Raw genomic sequence first — 17,834 nt, 5'->3', positions numbered from 1 at the left:
GGGGTCAAGTTACCCCAGTGAGGTGACTGTCCAGTCTCCTTTTGATTTCCAGGGTACGTGACTGCACCACCAGTCTGGACACCCTAACTGTGAAGGAATTTTTTTGAGCCTGAAGCAGCCTTCCAGGAGTTTGTAGTATCCATTGCTCCTGGTCTTCCCCAGGGGTGTCCTAGGGAACAGCTGCTCACCGAGTTCTTGATGTACTCCCCAGATGTAGTAGTGAGCCACTACTAAGTCCACTCTCAGCCTTCTCTTCTGTAGGCTGAAGTGGCCCAAGTCCCTCATCCTCTCCTCATATGGCTTGTCTTGCAAGTCCCTGATCATATGGATGGCTCTTCTCTGGACCCTCTCAAGTTTTTCCATGTTCTTGCTGAAGTGTGGCACCCAGAACTGGAGCAGTACTCCAGCTGCAGTCTCACCAATGTGGAGTGCAGTGGGAGTATCACTTCCTTAGTTTTGCATGAGATACAACAATTAATGCATGCCAGCGTGTTGTTTGCACTGCTGGCCACAGCATTGCACTGCCAGCTCATGGTCATGTGATGGTCGATCACTACCTCTGAGTCCCTTTTGGCCATGGTGCAAGTCAAACTGTCGTCACAGAGCCTGTAACTTGGTGTCATCCTCAAACTTGACCAGAGAGCTTTTCACCCTCACATCCAAATCACTGACAAAGATGTTGAAAAGCACCGATCCAAGCATGGACCCCTGAGGGACGCTACTGGCCACTTCTCGCCAGGACAACACAGATCCGGTCATGAGAACTCTCTGGGTCCTACCTCTCTGGTTTCCACCCACTGAACTGTTGAGCAGTTAAGCCCACAGTCTTCCAATTTTTCCACAAGGATGTTGTGAGATACTAGATCAACTAGATTTCTTCCATAGGAAGAAATCAATGAGAACACCACTTCTGTTCCTAGCAACTTAATCCTTTTGCCAAGAGCCTCCTGGTCACATCTGATCTGCTTGGTGTCATTCCTGGCAGTATTGTTGGGGCCTACACGGACAAGCAGGAATGGATAGTAGTCTGAAGGATGGATGAGATTTGATAATCTCTCTGTGGTGTCCTAAATTCAGGCTCAGGCAGGCAGCACACCTTCCTGACCCCCAAGTCTGGAAAACAATCCACTACCACTCTTCTCTTCCTTCTTGATGCAGTGATCTGAAAGCCCCCATCTTTCAGGGGCTTTCAGACTTCTGAAAGGGCCCTGAAAGGGCCTTGTACTTCCTGCTCTCTAGGCTGATGCTCCTCTGCCTCACCCCTGCAAATAGCCACTCCTCTGCCTTTTCTTCAGTTGTTCCACTGCAGTGCTGGAAAAAAAATTGCTGGCTTAATCCACTGCTCTTCAATTCTGGGGACCCTCCTTCTTCAAGTAGTCACATGCTACATCATAGCCCAAGATGTTATTCACAAAGAGCCTGTGTGGACATAGTTTGCAAGCTAAGAACTCCTCCAAGCTGGCCAAGTGAATTGAGGTCCCACACCCAATTTAATGCCATGTTCCCATTTGTCTGTCTCTACCTAAGAATGTGGTAACTTTTGAACGCCTCAGCCAACCAGTTCCGAGCTTCCAAGACACATTCTACATATCTGTGGCCAGAACTCTATTGATTTTGGTGAATATTAGAAAACTGGAAAAGTCTGATTTCTCCTGGAAGAAGTGAGACCATCAAGCCCCGCCTCAGAGTGCCCAATCACTGTTGCAGGCAGAGGGGAATTTCTCTACCTAATCCTCTCGTTGCCTACATCTATTAGAGGCAGCAGCTTAATTTTTTTGTATGGAATGGTTTACATTCTGGGATCCAACAGAAGAAAACAAGCTTTTGAACGGGTTTCAAACGTACAGCACCCTGCCATCTAGATTTTGGTGCTGTCCTTGGGTCTGATCAGACTCACAAGGGGCACAGCAAGCACCCATGGCACAGGACTGGTCTATAGGCCTGACTGGGCCCTCACCTCCTCCCCTACCCCCAGCATACCAGATCCAGCAGTTGCTTTAGCCAGCACAGGATGTGGGGCTTTTTGCAGCACAGATCCCAAAACAGCCAGAATGGGTGTCAGGTACAGCACAGTTTGGCCAGTGCAGCAGCCATGCTGAACATGGCAGCCAGGTGTGTGCCACATGTTATGCCTGATCTTTGGTGCACACTGCATATGGCACCCACTCTAGCTGGTCCAGGCTCTGTGCTGTGCATGACGCTTGCAGATACCATGTGCAGCATGGTCCTGGAGCTGCTGGAGCAGGCACTGCATACAATGCAATCCAACTGGGGCAGCCACCATGTGCAGCATGACTGCACTCCAGACACTGCCCCACACAGTGCTCATTCCAACCACTCCAGGATTCATGCTGCACTCAGTGCTAGTCCTAGACTGACTGGAGCATCCCTCAGATCAGGTATGCTAGGGAAGGGAAAGGGGGAAGAAGATGAAGCTATGGGTCCAATCTGGCCTGTGGATAGGCCCCATGACATTCATTCAGCCCATGGGGCCAAAGGAGTTTGACATCCTTGCCTTAGATGAAAGGCTTTTAGGGGGAAGTCAGATCCAGGAAGGGGAGCAGAGTTAAAGGGAATAAAGGAGATCCCAGAAGGACAGAAAAGGAGGAGCACAGACATTGATGATAGAGGGGGAGAAGAGAGAAAAACAGGAGCATAGAGAAGTACATAGAGGGAGTAAAAGAGGAAATGATAATTTTTATAATCTTTATAAGGTGTGGAAGGAGGTAGAACCTGAAAACCTTATAAAGGTGATTATAAAAATTAGCATTTTATCGATAGGTTTTTATAGATAGGTAGGAGGACTGGGAATTGAGATTAAAATTTCCAATCACATGTTGTAGAAGGGGAGCAGGAGTGTCTGAGGTGCAAGAGGGAATGTAAACTTGTCAGATCAGGTGGGAAGGGATGGGCTCTTAATGATGGTAAAGAACAAAGCAGCTCTTAATGAATGAAGCTGAAGTGGGGGAGGGTCTGTAATCCCCTATGCTCTCCCCTACTCTCTGTTATGCCACCACCACTCCAAGCATTTCTTCTGCATTATAGCACTGAAGGCAACAACATTCTCTTCTGCACCTCTTCCAGCTACCTGCGTACTCTGCTGGCAGCAGCTTCGCATGCTGCTCTCCCCCTGGGTACAGCGCTTGGCCAACCTAAGCAAAGAAATCCACAACTATATTGTTTTTCCCTGAATTAGAATCAACTGTATTAGTCATCCACTCTCACTATGCTCCTAGGACAGGGCAGGAAACAGTTCAGCTTGTGGTTCTGAGAGAAAGACTGGTAACTGTGTTGGGAAGCAACAAGTAGAGGAGCTAATGCCAGAAGAAGGTTTTAAAAAAATCTGTGTTCAAGCTCTATTAGGTATGTGGTGATTAAAGGGCACCTTTTTATTTCTTTCCTTGGATAAGGAAGATGACTGGGAGGAGGTGGGAGGGACTGTGAATCATGCAGACTCCAAGACAGAGATCTCTCATTAGAAAACAATTCACAAAGCAAAGAGTACAGAAGGAGAAAGGAGAGACCAAAGAATACGAGCAGAAAATAAAAAGGAATCTTTTTACTTGATTTCTTTGGTAATGGGCAAGAATTGAGAAGATATGACAGCGGGTCTTCTAGTTTTATGAATCAGCAGTTGTGGGAACACATTTTCTCCAGATCTTTGCCACATACTGGATATATCTACATGTGTGCTTAACTGCACAGTAGATTAATTAACAGTGGAATAAAGGTGTCACCATCTACAAGTGTGACACTATTAGGCTGCAGTAAACTAATTTATGCTGGCGTAAGATTGTACTGTCAGTTGCATAATGAACTGCAATTAAACGCATGTATAGAAGTTGACCGTGGGCATAAATTGTGCGTGGTCAGCCCAGCCAGCCAGGGGCTAAACTTCTGCCTGTTGCCTAGCCACACAGCTCCCTAGTTGCAGGACTCTCATGCCCCAGCCAGCCCCTCTGCTGACCCATGCCACCACCCAGGTGAGCCCCTGTGCCCCCTGCCAGCCCAGACCTGCTCTGCCCCAGTTCACATTGCTGCTATCTTGGGCACACATGTAGATGCTGTGCTCGGGAGTAGTTTACTCCAGCTCAAACTGCTTCAGAGTTTATTGCTTTGAATTAATTGCATGTGTAGATACACCCACTGTGTTGCACTGTTCAGGCAAACAAAGCAACAGAGGGCCATTCTCTGTAGGCTCTATTCTTCAACCACAGGACACAAGAGAAACTCCTACTATATTTAATGAGAGTAATTTGTACTTTGCACCAGACGAACTGAATATCAGGAATTCAAGTGGGATTTCACAGAGCATAAAACACGCCAGAACTTAAACCCAGTAATAGTGTGCTTCCTGCTGGAGAGGAAGCATCATTTTAAGTATTACTAGGTTATAGCACATTGAAAGTCTTATCAGTACATTCAACCTATATCATCTATCCTTGGAAAGAGGAGATAAATGTGTGAAAAACAAAATTTATCTTTCTCATTTTAATTCAATCAATGGCTGGATATCGATTTGCAATCAGAAGTAAAGTTTAAAATATAAAGAGGCAGCCACCTGAAGAGAGAATAAACTTTAAACCCAAAGTTATGCATTTCCAGCCCCGTTACAAAGATTTAAAAGACCATGCATTTACCCGGAACTGGGATGGTGTTTCTAGTGTGTTAAAATCTGAGGAGGAAGAAATTCCATCTTCCAGAGTCTCCAAAAATACTTTCTGGAAATCCAACATTTCTGGCAGGCTGCCAAACAAGGACTCCATCTGTATGAAAATCAAACAGGAGGACATGAAGCTGATAGCTCTATACCTCTACTTAATAGATGCCCTGAGAATACAGTCCAATGAGAGATGTCAGATATTAAAAAGGAATGCAGAAAATCACTTATTTTGAGTTTTTTAATAGCTTTGCCATGGACTCCATAAAGAGAAAGTGATTACAAAAGATAAGATGTCTCAACAATGTTCCAGTCAGAAAAGCAATTACCATTAGAAAAAGATGTGACTAATGTGCTAGAAAGAAAACACTTAAAGAGGTGTGTTCTACTGTTATGTTACTTGTTAGCTCCTTGTCATGTCCTCAGTAAAGGAAAAGTCCATATATCAGGGACTACAGAAAACACACAAAAGACTGAAAAGAACATCTCTTAACTATTGACTCACCTCATCCTGGGTAAGGAAGGTCTCATTTTGAAGGGGATCTAAGTATAACTCAAAGAGGCAGCTTAAATCCTGGAAGAAACAAAGAATTTGCTTAAATAATTAACAGTTCAAAATCATTCTGTAAACAAAAACTGTGGATAGATGCAATTTTCAAGAAAATACTTGTGTTTCTTATAACAAAATCTAATATGTACCCATAAGTGCTAAACCAATTTTCACTGTAAAGCCAAGCCAATCTCAACACGGTGCTTTAGTTTTGTGAGTAGATCTTTAGAGCCCCAAATTACAATGTAAAATGAAGTTATATTTTAGTATAGTGTGGTATAAGAAAGTTGTAGAAGATAGCTTTATGAAGAACACAAAGGTTCATAAATATCAACAACATCAAAACTCAAGCATGCAGGTTAGATGAACAATAGTAACAACTGTGTTAGACATTGGTAGTAACAATCACAATGATGTATAATGTCTGTATAGCCTATAGGCATTAAGAGTGTTTTGTTATTTTGTCAGGGGAACATGATTAAGGGCTTTTCCAGTCATTTCTCCACAGAACTGACATGACTTTTGAAGACTTACTATACCACACCAAAGTGCGATGGCTGAATCATGAGTCAGTGCTGTAGGGCTTTGTGACCCTGAGGAAAAAAACGGCAGAATTGCTTACGGAGGGGGAAGGATGCATCTTCCTGTGTTTAAACGCCACACTACAGTTTTATGATTTGGCTGACCTGGGAGGTCTGGAGGACACCCCAACACAACTTAGCCATTTTGATATTAAATAGAAGATAAAAAGTATCTGATTCGAATCCATGAAGCCATTTATATTTTGGGGACCAAGTTTTATCTTGTGACAGCTGTCAGATAGATAAAACTATCTTGTTACAGAACATGTGCACATAATTTAGCTCCGTGAAAGTAAGTTTCTTGTGTCACAATGCTCTGTTTTTCACATAAGTGGACACATCCAAAGATCTGATAACAATTTGATCCTTAATTAAAGGTGATTTCTCTGCAAAAAAAAAAAAAAAAAGCAGTTGAATGTGCTTGGTTATTACTTTTGGCTACACATCAAGCTTAAGCAAAACTGCTCAAGGATGCATAGCTGTAAATCACCTGGAATTGTAAAAGCAAATACATTAAGATATTTTCCTCCTAGTCTTTTACATGAGCATAATTCATGAATTACCTGTGTCTAAGTGCATCTCTTTGGGAACCATTTTAGATTGGCAGTGGGGACTGAGAACAGGTTTCTTCCCTCTTGAAGGTAAGCAAAACTAAGTTTTACACAGGACTTTCAAATGTTAATGGCCATTACTGCTTTTGAAATCCATCATTTTGTGTTTCTAAAGAGGGCCATGCACCCATCAAAACCATGGCTTTTTAAGAAAATAAAAAATGTCTGTTGTAATTCCACTGGCCACACTGAGCAATGCATCAGTTTCCATGATGAAGGGTTTCTTTCTAAGCAGAAGGGTTAAAAAGCTTAGATTTTGAAGAGCTGTGGAAAAATCCACTGGAGAACCCAGAACCCTAACCTACAGCAGTTGTCCTGTGCACATACATTTCTGCTTTCCTACATACATGCAGGGCAATGCTTCAAATTGCCTAGAATCTGAATTTTTATGAGTAAAAGCCTGCAAGGCTTTGCCGTAGGAATAAGTCCACTGAAGGTAACAGAACTAGCCATGTGGTACCAGGGCCACTTCATACACATGTAAGCCTTAGAACCATAGAATTATTTTAATCAATGATGTCAGAGCCCAACAGGAAACCTACAGCCACACAGGAAGTTGTTTCCATTACCTTTACATATGATTTCTCAGTATCCATAAGTTCTTGGATGACTTTCCGCAATCGATCTGCATCGGAGAGATGTCGTGCCAGTGGTTTCAGAGGTGGATCTTGACTGTCCTTTTGTCCTTCCATACTGTTTGCTTGGCCTTCGTGAAAAGTCCGGCACAGTGCTGTGATTTGTTCAGCACTCTGTGGGACAGAAAAAGGGAGTGGGGCTTATTTAAAAATATAGGTACACAAGAAGTATTCATCTCTTTAGAACTTCCCATGTGAAGAAAGAATTCATGGATTCATTCTTGCCCTTATTTTAAATTCAGTGGGTCATATGCCACTGATTTTTATTTTTAAGAAAGTTGCTTTGAAGACATAATGAGTCCTGGCAGATGTTACATTTATCACACAGTTAACAGGTTAATTGCACCATGAATGGCAACCTGGAACATGTTCAGACAATTTATGGCACCATAAAATGGCAAACTTACCACAAAGATGTTCCACCAAATGACTGGTTTTGTATAGTGCCTTAAACTGAATGTGTAGCAGACCCCAGTCTCCATGCTGCTAATGAGTTCATTGTCAGCATCAGGATTAGGGCAGACCTGGCCTGGTTTGAGACCTAATTGTCATCAAGGAGGCTGGAGCTGCCCCAGGTCTTGAACTAGGTCTGCTGGTGCTTTCAACTTGCTAAATGGAGGGAGATGATTGATTCTCCCCATCCAGCGTTTGCAGATTGTGCATGGGGCAGCCTCATGCAGGGTTGTACTGCGCATAGCTTTCAACCTGCTAGTGCATATCTGGTCTGGCTCCACACATGCTGGCAAGTTGAAAGAATGTCATTCTAAGTGTGGCATCAGGCACTGGTGATTAGATGTTTAAACAGTGACTATCACTGAGGTCTGACAGCCTCTTTGCATTTCCTGAAGAACCCTAGTCCACAAATTTCTGATAATCAGCCTATGTCTTCCATTTCCTAATTCTACTCTATTAGTCCTGGTTTTTCACCTCCTCATGCCATGTGCTAAGCAATTCTTCCTTCCAAATGCTTATCTCTTTCAAATACTTATATTACAAATACTACTAGTCTACTTTTGTAACACTAGGATTGATAAAAAGCATTTTACCGTATCTTATATCAAAGATGAACTCCAGCACATATCTGTAAAGAAACATTTCCCTAGTTGTTCTGAAATAAGGTCCTAAATTCAGAAAGCCCCTTAAGATGTTAGTGGACTTTCAGGGAAAATTAAGGCTGGTGTAATTACTCCATGAATTATTTAAAAAAATGAAAAACTAAAGAAACCAAAAAGTGGTATCTTTCCATTCCAGAGCCTCCTCAGGGTACTCTTGGGCACAGCTCAGACCCTAGCCCAGCATATGTAGCTGGATGACCTGAGCAATAATCTTAGGATATAATTAAAACAAAAACTACAGAGGTCTAGCACTTTATGGGATCAGCAAATGGAGAAATACATTTTTTCCTGAAGTTTAGGGAAGTATTTTCTAAATGCTAGAACTCTACCACATTTCCTAGAAGGAGTAGGCTGTACTGGCAGCATCAAATTCCAACCAAACGTATATACTCTGCTAACATCTAGGTAGGTGAAAATAAACTTAAACATGTCAAATACTTGCAGTGCCCTCCAGATTAAATGTATGAGTTTCTAGTCACCAATTATTATTCCCCAAGAAAACTTACTGTGACTTGCATCACTATCACAAGAGCATCTTTGTTCCCTACAATTCCATTTCATGACAACTCTCAGGCCTATGGAATCTAGTTATAGGGCATGTTTAATGCATAGCAACAAAACACAAGATAAGAGCTGCCCTGCAAGGGCAACTCTTGAAATTATAGCTTTACCTTACATCAAGAATTCTCACACACATTTGTGTAATATTAAAAAAGTGTTTTTGAAATTAATCATATTTTCATTTCAGAGTCAGATTTTTAGTTTAACAACCTTTATAAGATAATGGACTTCCAAAGTGTTTGCTTCCTTTGTTTCTGTTTTCAGTGTTTCATATTTGTGTCATAATGACTCAGCTTTTAGGAAATATATGGGGCAAGGTTTGTGTGGGTGGCCCTAACTGATATCCACAAGTGCGCAATCACTGATCAAGGACATGAGATAGCCCTTCAGTGAAGACACAAATAAACAACAGCACTGCTCTGGAAGAACACATGTAAGTAGGTAACAGTCCTTGTTACAAGATGGTATTAAATGCCAAAACCAAATATGCTCCCTTTGGTTAGCTCCAGGAAACGGAGGGTGTTGCAGCATTTTCTGGAAGGATTTTGGGAGGCACTTTCCTCCCTTTCTACCCAGTTGGGAACCTTCTCCAATATTCATTTTGGCTCCTTTCTTTAACCTTCACCTTATGCTTGCCCCAGTCTTCCACTTTTACACCTAATACTCTCCCACTTTTCATTAACATTTCTACTTAATCATACACTTTGTTGATAGCTCAAAAATATGTCTGCCATATCAAGACTGGTCCTTCAAGTATTATATAGTATGGTCTGTAGAGGATAACATAAGTTAATGTATGTTTTCCTGGTTCAAGTCAATATATTCAAAGCCACCTTGGAGTTTTGGGTACCAAATTCTCAAATGAAACTATGGCAGCCAAATTCCCTAGACAGAACATATCATCTCTGCTTCTGCAATAAGCTCTGGGGTTCCCAATTTTCTTCCTTTATGTCTGTATATCAGCCCAGTAGTCAGCACTCAGTAAGTGGTAATAATGCTGAGCTTTACAGTGTGCTTTAATTTGAATCAAAACATGTAATTGGTTTAAAAAACCCAGTTACAAAAACAATAATTCAGATTATCTGGATGCAGTCAGATCCCCAGATTGAGGCAACCTGGGTTTGGACAGCACAGGGTTTGGACAGAGCAGAGGGTAGATAACTTGTGCCTTTCAGGAGCTTATTTATTCACCCTTTGGCCTAATTTACAGTACTGTACAGATAGCTTTAATGTGCCTTATGCAATGCACAGCAGACTCTGACCTAGGCTGCAGATCTGTCCCATGACATCTAAAAACCCAAATAATGCTAGACTATAATGGTCAAGTCAGACAAGGCAATGAGAATTTATCTAGGGTCTATATCCATGTACTCTGCAAGTCTAAGGTAGAATCAAGTTAGGATGAACTGTTTCTTGTTTAATCTGACCATTAAATTTCAACATGAAGGCATATTACACTTCCACCAACTCACTGGTCCTTCTGAGCAGTCTGGAAGGGAACGTAGCCATGACCCTGGTCCCTCTCACCCATTTGCTACCCTTCTAGGGAGGTAGAAAGGAGCACACAAGCTGATATTTGTTAACAATTTGTAAGCTTTCACACAGTGGGGGGCAGAGATTTCTTTCACTCCAAGGCTGTTGTTCACATCATGATTCTATATGAGGCTTTTGTTTGTTTCTTTTTTTAAAAAAAATGAGAATATAATTTTCCCTATATTTTGGACACAGTATTCTCTATAAACAGGAAATCCATGAAAATAATGTTAGGGGAATTTTCTCTGTGGAAAATCAGAGTAATCTAATACTTAACATGGTTAGTTTGGGCACATGTAGCTATTAACAGGGTCGTCTACATTATAACTTGACTGAGATAACTAAATAAAATATATTTAAGAAAATGCACTTTGAGAACATCCTTTTTAAAGTGAAGAAAGAACACCCTTGCTAGAGGGGCATTATTAACCTTCCATTTTACTTTGCCACTTGGCACACACGAACATCACAGTCTGTGACTAGGCTATCTCCCATAGTGTTAAAATACTAGGTAAAATTAATCGGAGGGAGCGCGTGACTTTAAATCAAAACTAGTTAAGCAGCAGCACAGCAATTTCATGGTTGCCCTGTGACCCACTGCAACTTGTTGAATGATTCTGATTAAGTAGTGATGCTGCACAAGGTTAATTAGTTTTACCTTCTCTCTGCTCAATGCTGCTTAATTTTATCATTTCTCATTTATGCATCTGATGCACTTCAAACCCTGCCCTGCCAGCTAGACAGCATTTACTTAAAAGTGACAGAAAGGATTATTTTGAGTAGGCTTAGAACATTCTTCATTTTAAGAAAATTCCTCCGAAAGGTTAAAAAAGTGTGTAATATACATAATTTGATTACTTTTCAGAATGCTGTTCCCTTAAAATGAATGGCTACACCTTGCAGGGAAGTCATTAATCCTTTGATTTTTGTATCAGCCAAGGAAGCATGACAAGTTGTCATAAAGAAGAAATAAAACAACACTTAACTCTTTCAGTGACGGTTCTTTTTCGGTTAGCTGGTATCTCTGCATTAGCTGAAGAACCTTTAGCTTTTTATTTTCTGGAAACATGACTGGATTTACATCACTGCAGATCCACTTGACTTAGAAACTAACTACCTACTGGACAGGGATAGGCCCAGCTTTCATAAGTCTTTAGAGTCCTTTCTTCTCCACCTCCTCCCTCTCCCCTTCCCCCGACCCCTTCCTGAATACAAAATTATTCCTTATCAAAGCCATTTTGAAATAAGCAGCCACAACTTGCAACTTTTCCTAAGGGACAGGTAGACACCAAAACAGAATCCTGTAGGCAACCACTTCTCACTGAGGAAAAAATTGGTCTTTAATCTCCCTCTGTGCTGTACATAGAGATACAGTATACACTATCCAATATCATTCTTTTGGCCAAAATTTTGAGAAACACCAGCATTTTCATTAGAAAGCGATATACTAGGCTTCAGAATCGAGGCCACTAATAATTCATAGACTGTAAGCCCGGAAGGGACCTCAGAAGATCATCGGGTCCAGCCCCCTGCACCAAGCAGCCTGTCCAGTCTCCTCTTGAAGATTTCCAGGGTAGGTGATTGCACCACAATCTAGACACCCTAGTTGTGAAGCAGTTTTTCCTAATGTTGAACTTGAAATGGTCTTCCAGGAATTTGTGACCATTGCTCCTACTTTTCCCCAAGGGTGCCCTAGTGAACCCTTGATGTACAGCTCAGATGTAGCGGTAAGCTGCTACCAAGCTCCCTCTCAGCTTTCTTTTTTTCCGGGCTGAAGAGTCCCAGATCCCTCAGCCTTTCCTTGTATGGCTTGCCACATGAGTCTCTGATCATACGGGCGGCCCTTCTCTGGACTCTCTCAAGCTTTACTATGTCCTTGTTAAAGTGCAGCACCCAGAACTGAACGCAGAGTGAGAGAATCACTTCTTTGGTTTTGCTGAAGATGCATCAATTAATGCATACCAGGGTATTGCTACCCCTGCTGTCTACAGCGTCGCACTGCCAGCTCACGTTCACACTGTGGCCTATTATTACCCCCAGGTTCCTTTCATTGGGTAGTGCTGGTCAGGTTAGCATTGCCAAGCCTGTAGGTGTGCAGAGGATTGTTTGTCTCCCACAATAATGGCAGACACTGAAAGTGGAGGAAGAGATTCAATCAAATTTAAAAGTATGCAGCAGAACTCTAGCACTATTAGTGCTTTAGTTATTTCAAGTGAGTCGGATATAATCCCGCCTTTTCAGGTTTTGGTATCTTGGGCACAAGTTGTATTTGGGGTCAACAACAGTCAAATCAATTGTCTTTTGTCCAACTAAAATGTAATTTGGGAAATATAATAACATTTTCATGTGATTCATTAACTATGTTATTTGTTAATATGTAATATATGCCTTTGTTAGAATTGCTAAAAAAAAATCCATCTGTATCTGAAAACCATCAATTATATACACACAGTAACATTTCTAAGAAATTTGCCTGTTTGGGAACAGACTAGAGTGACTACCTTTTCAAAATGCAAAGGCAGGACACCAAGCCTCCCCACCTTGCCCTGCCATGCTAGGTCCCGCTTGCTGGGTTGCAGAGGCTGGGGAGCAAAGAGGGGAGCCCCGAGCCTACAGCCCACATCTGTCCCCAGCCTCTGCACAAATCTGGGGGGCATGTGCCCCCCCCCATATCCCTCCTCCTTAGGTGTGTGCATAGCAGTGGGGAGCCAGCTCCCCCACCCCCCACGCTGTACCCTGGATGAGCTGCCCACGGCTCCGTCCTGCTCCCCAGTCAGGCCCCACAACTGCACATTCCCAGCCTGGCTCCCATGCACCACCCCAGCTGGGCAGAGCTCCCAGGCCCAGCCACAGCCACCAACTCTGCCCCAGTCCCTCTCTCAATCTGTCTCTTTGCTCCCTCGCCCCATGTTGTCTAGGTCCCCTTCCTCCTCCCACAGACTTACCTGCAGGAAGCTGGGGGAGCTGCTCTCCACCACTGTCAGGCTGTATTGCTGGCCATGTGCATGTGTGCATGCACAAACATCCATGTGGTGCCCCCTGTATCCTGCTCCCCTCAGCAGCTAACAGAAGACCTGGATCCCTGCACATGGTACTGCTATGGTTTGACTGTAGAGGGGAATCTGGGACAAATGCTATCCTGGAGTCACTGAACCCAGGACTGGGACTTGATCTTTACATTTTGTGACTGTCCTGCCAAGTTAGGGATGGGTGGTCACTCTAGAACAGAGCCACTTGATTCAGGCCAGTGGTCTCGGGCAAGTTTAATGCGAAGATGTTATAAGCAGACCTTGCTCTTGCTGACAATCTTTGTTAGCTAGTGTTTTATTCCCTTAAGGAATACCAGAAGTTCACTGTCTCACCTTTTCATATAAAGGAGGTACAGGGCATCTCTGGCGTCCTTACAATGCACAAGAGATAAGCCCTGTTTAGATTCAATACAGTGAACAATGTAAAAAAAAATCCAATTTAATTTTAAAGTTAACTGAGAGAGGACAAAGTGAGCAGTAATCAAAGCAAGCTGATACATCCTTGTAGTGTCCTGCAAGTATCACAACATGAATTGAAACAATGTTCTGGAGATGCGCTGGTTGTTTGGCATTATTCTATTTTTGGATAGTTTCATAGATTTCATAGACATTAGGGCTGGAAGGGACCTCAGAAGATCATCGAGTCCAGCCCCCCGCCCAAAGGGCAGGAAGTCAGCTGGGGTCATAGGATCCCAGCAAGATAAGCATCCAGTTTCATCTTGAAGGTGTTCAATGAAGGCACTTGAACAACCTCCGGTGGCAGGCTGTTCCAGACCTTGGGGGCTTGGACAGTAGAGAAATTCTTCCTTATGTCCAGCCTGAAACGATCTTGTAGTAGTTTGTGACCATTTGACCTCGTCATCCCTTGGGGCGCTCTGGTGAACAAATGTTCCCCCAGATACTGGTGGTCACCCCTGATAAACTTGTAGGTGGCCATCAAATCACCCCTGAGCCTGCGCTTATCCAGGCTAAAGAGCCCCAGGGCTCTCAGCCTGTCATCGTAGGGTCTGCTTCCCTGACCTCTGATCATGCGCGTGGCTCTTCTCTGGACTCTCTCAAGCTTCTCCACATCCTTTTTGAATTGTGGAGCCCAAAACTGGACACAGTACTCCAGCTGCGGCCTCACTAAGGCCGAGTACAAGGGGAGAACGACGTCCCGGGATTTGCTTGAGAAGCATCTATGGATGCAAGCCAGCGTTTTGGTCGCTTTACTAGCCGCAGCATCGCATTGCAGGCTCATGTTCATCTTGTGGTCAATGATGACCCTCAAGTCTCTTTCTTCCATAGTGCTAGCCAACACAGCACTGCCGAGCCTATAAGGATGCTGCGGGGGTTTTTCTCCCCAAGGTGGAGAACCTTGCATTTATCGGCGTTGAACACCATCAGATTCTCGTCCGCCTACTTGCTGAGCCTGTCCAGGTCAGCCTGGATCACCCGCCTGTCTTCTGGTGTGGATGCTTTGCCCCAAAGTTTGGTGTCATCTGCAAACTTGGCCAGTCCGCTTCTGACTCCAGTGTCCACATCATTAATGAAGATGTTGAACAGTATGGGTCCAAGGACAGAGCCCTGGGGGATCCCACTGGTCACAGGACACCACAATGAGTGACTTCCATCAATTACTACCCTCTGGGTCCGACCCCGGAGCCAATTTTCCAGCCAGTGGATCGTGGAGGACCCAAGGCGACAATTGGCCAGTTTCTCCAAGAGATGATCATGGGACACCAGATCGAAGGCTTTTTTGAAGTCAAGATATATGACATCAATCTCATCTCCCTTGTCCAGGTGATAGGTCACCTGGTCGTAGAAGGAAATGAGATTGGTCAAGCAAGACCTACCCGCAACAAACCCGTGCTGGCTATCCCTTAAGATGTTGGCGTCAGCCAGTCCATTAAGGATGGCCTCCTTAATAAACTTTTCTAAGATCTTCCCCGGGATAGAAGTCAGGCTGATGGGCCTATAGTTCACCGGATCCACTTTCCTCCCTTTCTTGAAGATAGGCACCACATTGGCCTTCTTCCAGTCTTCGGGCACTACACCACAGCGCCAAGAGTTTTCAAAGATCCGCGCTAGATCCGCGCTAGTTGCACAGTTTTAATTAAATGCTACTTGTAAAAAGCAAAGGAGATTAAACAACCAAATACCATGTATAAGCATTTGGATTCTGACTTGCATCAGCAAGTTAAGCATATTCAGAATTGCCTTTTGGGATGGCATAGCATACCCAGATGTGTCCAGTATGAAACAACAATTATGCACTGTTGAGAATTTTATACCCTTTTGCACATGATGAAATAAGCCAAGGACAAAGTTTCGTTTTTCATTCTAAATTTCCCAGTTTCACAAGTTTAAGACAGATCTACAGTGCTCATTTTCTCACACTAAGCAATACACACATATTGATTTACTTTTTATGAAGAATGTGAAGGAATATTAGCAGAGCTGAGATGTTCTCTGATATAGTGGAAGTGTTAATACCAATTCTAATGAAGGAAAAGAATAAAGCAATGAGATTTTTGCTGATCAAGCAGCATTTCATGTTTTAATTACATACTTAATTCCCCCTTTTGAAAATAATAGAGCATGCCAATATTTGAAAGAGAATACAAATGTTCTATCAGTTCCATTAATTTTATTAGCTAGTCAGGGTCTGAAATCTCAAGATAAGGACTTAATTCCTCAGAGCACACAAGAGTTATACGCAGTACCTGTGGAATTCAGTTCCTGATCCAATCCATACATAAGTTAAAAGATAAAATCTGATAGGATCTAACCTTTAACACATCAGATAAAGGATGGTATTCTGATGATGTTATTTAAGCAAGAAAGAAATCTAGACCGAAATCCTGCTTTACAAAAAGAAGTTGCCTGCTGGTCTAATGAAGGATATATAGGAAGTTTCTTGTATCCTTGCTATAGTTTTGCACAATCTTAGTAATCCCATTCCCTTCCATCCCCCTTTTCTTACTGTAGATATCAAACAGGGGTTTTACCTACTCTTCTGGTGTTTATGTAGCATCACAACTACAGAAACATCACAACTTTGTGTGTGCAAGCGGGGTGGCAGAAGATATAGAAAGAGACAAGGGCTGTGGGAGTCAAGAGGCAGCGTCGCAGTCACTGCAATGGGTAGTAGGCTGCAGGTGGAACAAGTTGTAGGGAGGGGAAGGTGGTAGGTGGGGTCAGCAGTGTGGGGGGAGGGGAGCGTGAATTTAAGACGATCTTCCAATACTAAGATTCTATACATGGAAAAGTTTAAGAAATGTATACATATTCTATATATAGAATCTAATTAATGGGTGGTTATTTTAAATTTGAAGTCATCTTGGATTTGGTAAACAGTGCGAGTGATACGCACATACACTTCCCGATCATTCGTTAGTTATAAACTATGCTTCCCCTGTCCATTATCCACAGCCACAGATTATTGGTCAAAAAGCTAAGAAAAGAAATTAAATGTTAACATTTGGGTTATTTCACAGTCAAAGGATCCTTAGTAAAATGTACACAATTGCCTAATGCGATTTGTATCACCTCTGGATAGTCTCTTTCCAACAGACACTCAAACAAGACAACTGCAAATTCTGCAAACTCTTTACAACACAGAGCACCATAAAGTTATTTATTGAGCATACACCACCAGAAATCTATTAATGTGTAGCTACAATAGTTTGTTCACTCTTTTAAATTATTATTATTACTCAGAACAATGACCAAACCATTCATTTGATGAAATGCATCATGCCCAAAATATGCATAACTGGTCACCCTCCTGACCTTCTTTAAAAAGGCACAATTTTATGCAAGCAGTAGCAGAACTTACCAGAGAAAACATCCTGTGCAGAGACCCATAAGCTGCTGCTGCCTGCTGCTTAGTTTTGCAAGCTAAAGCTACACTCTTAGCTCTGGTTTTATTCCTCTTGAAGGCAGGCATTGTGCCTTATCACCATGAACTTCACTGAGGGAAAAGTTCTTTCTATGCAAAGGCAGAAACCTTTAGATCTCACACTAGCTCATCTTCTCACTGAACTGAACAACTGCAATGTGCCAACACAAAAAATGCTGTGCAGTAGCTCTTTGTGCTGATGAATGAAAATGTGAGATACTGTTAATGTTCAGTTTTAATTGGATGAAGTAATGTGCAAGAGTATGAACAGGATTCTACTCAAAACTACTATTAATATACTTTTACCAATGGGAAAAAATGCCAAGGGCATTTAGAAAAGAAGCTGGCTTTTTTAAAGCTTATCATATTGTAAGTGGCTTAAGAGAATGCGAAAAAAATATGGGTTTTGTAGAGCCTATGTCCCCAGGAGATGTACCTGCTAACAGGATGCCTCTGTGCTTCTGAAATCCACTGCATAAACAAAAATATCAGGTGCTATAAGAAAATTGGCCAGATACCCAAAAAGTCTAAGGGATGGTGCCTGCCTTGAAGGTCAAAGTGAATTGCCAATGATGCAGGTGCTCTGTTAAGTATATTTGCCACTAAATGATGACGCTTACAAATGATACTACAAAAATAAAATACAAAAACGAAATAAGCAGCTTGCTGGATGTTC

General features: G+C 42.5%; 1 protein-coding gene across 9 annotated transcripts in view; it reads right to left on the bottom strand.

Annotated features, from left to right (window-relative positions):
- Positions 1-17,834, bottom strand: part of TIAM2 (TIAM Rac1 associated GEF 2) — a 273,941-nt gene that overhangs the window by 22,875 nt on the left and 233,232 nt on the right. For all 9 annotated transcript variants that reach the window (XM_019479734.2, XM_019479735.2, XM_019479733.2 and 6 more), the window contains 3 exons: positions 6,972-7,151; positions 5,166-5,234; positions 4,641-4,766 (listed from right to left, as the gene is read on the bottom strand). In XM_019479734.2, coding sequence (XP_019335279.1) covers positions 4,641-4,766; positions 5,166-5,234; positions 6,972-7,151 — 375 coding nt within the window. The remainder of the gene's footprint in view (positions 1-4,640; positions 4,767-5,165; positions 5,235-6,971; positions 7,152-17,834) is intronic.

The sequence above is a fragment of the Alligator mississippiensis genome, chromosome 1 (assembly GCF_030867095.1).
Source record: "Alligator mississippiensis isolate rAllMis1 chromosome 1, rAllMis1, whole genome shotgun sequence".
Classification (NCBI taxonomy): domain Eukaryota; kingdom Metazoa; phylum Chordata; order Crocodylia; family Alligatoridae; genus Alligator; species Alligator mississippiensis.
This window is presented reverse-complemented; position numbering and strand designations above follow the sequence as displayed.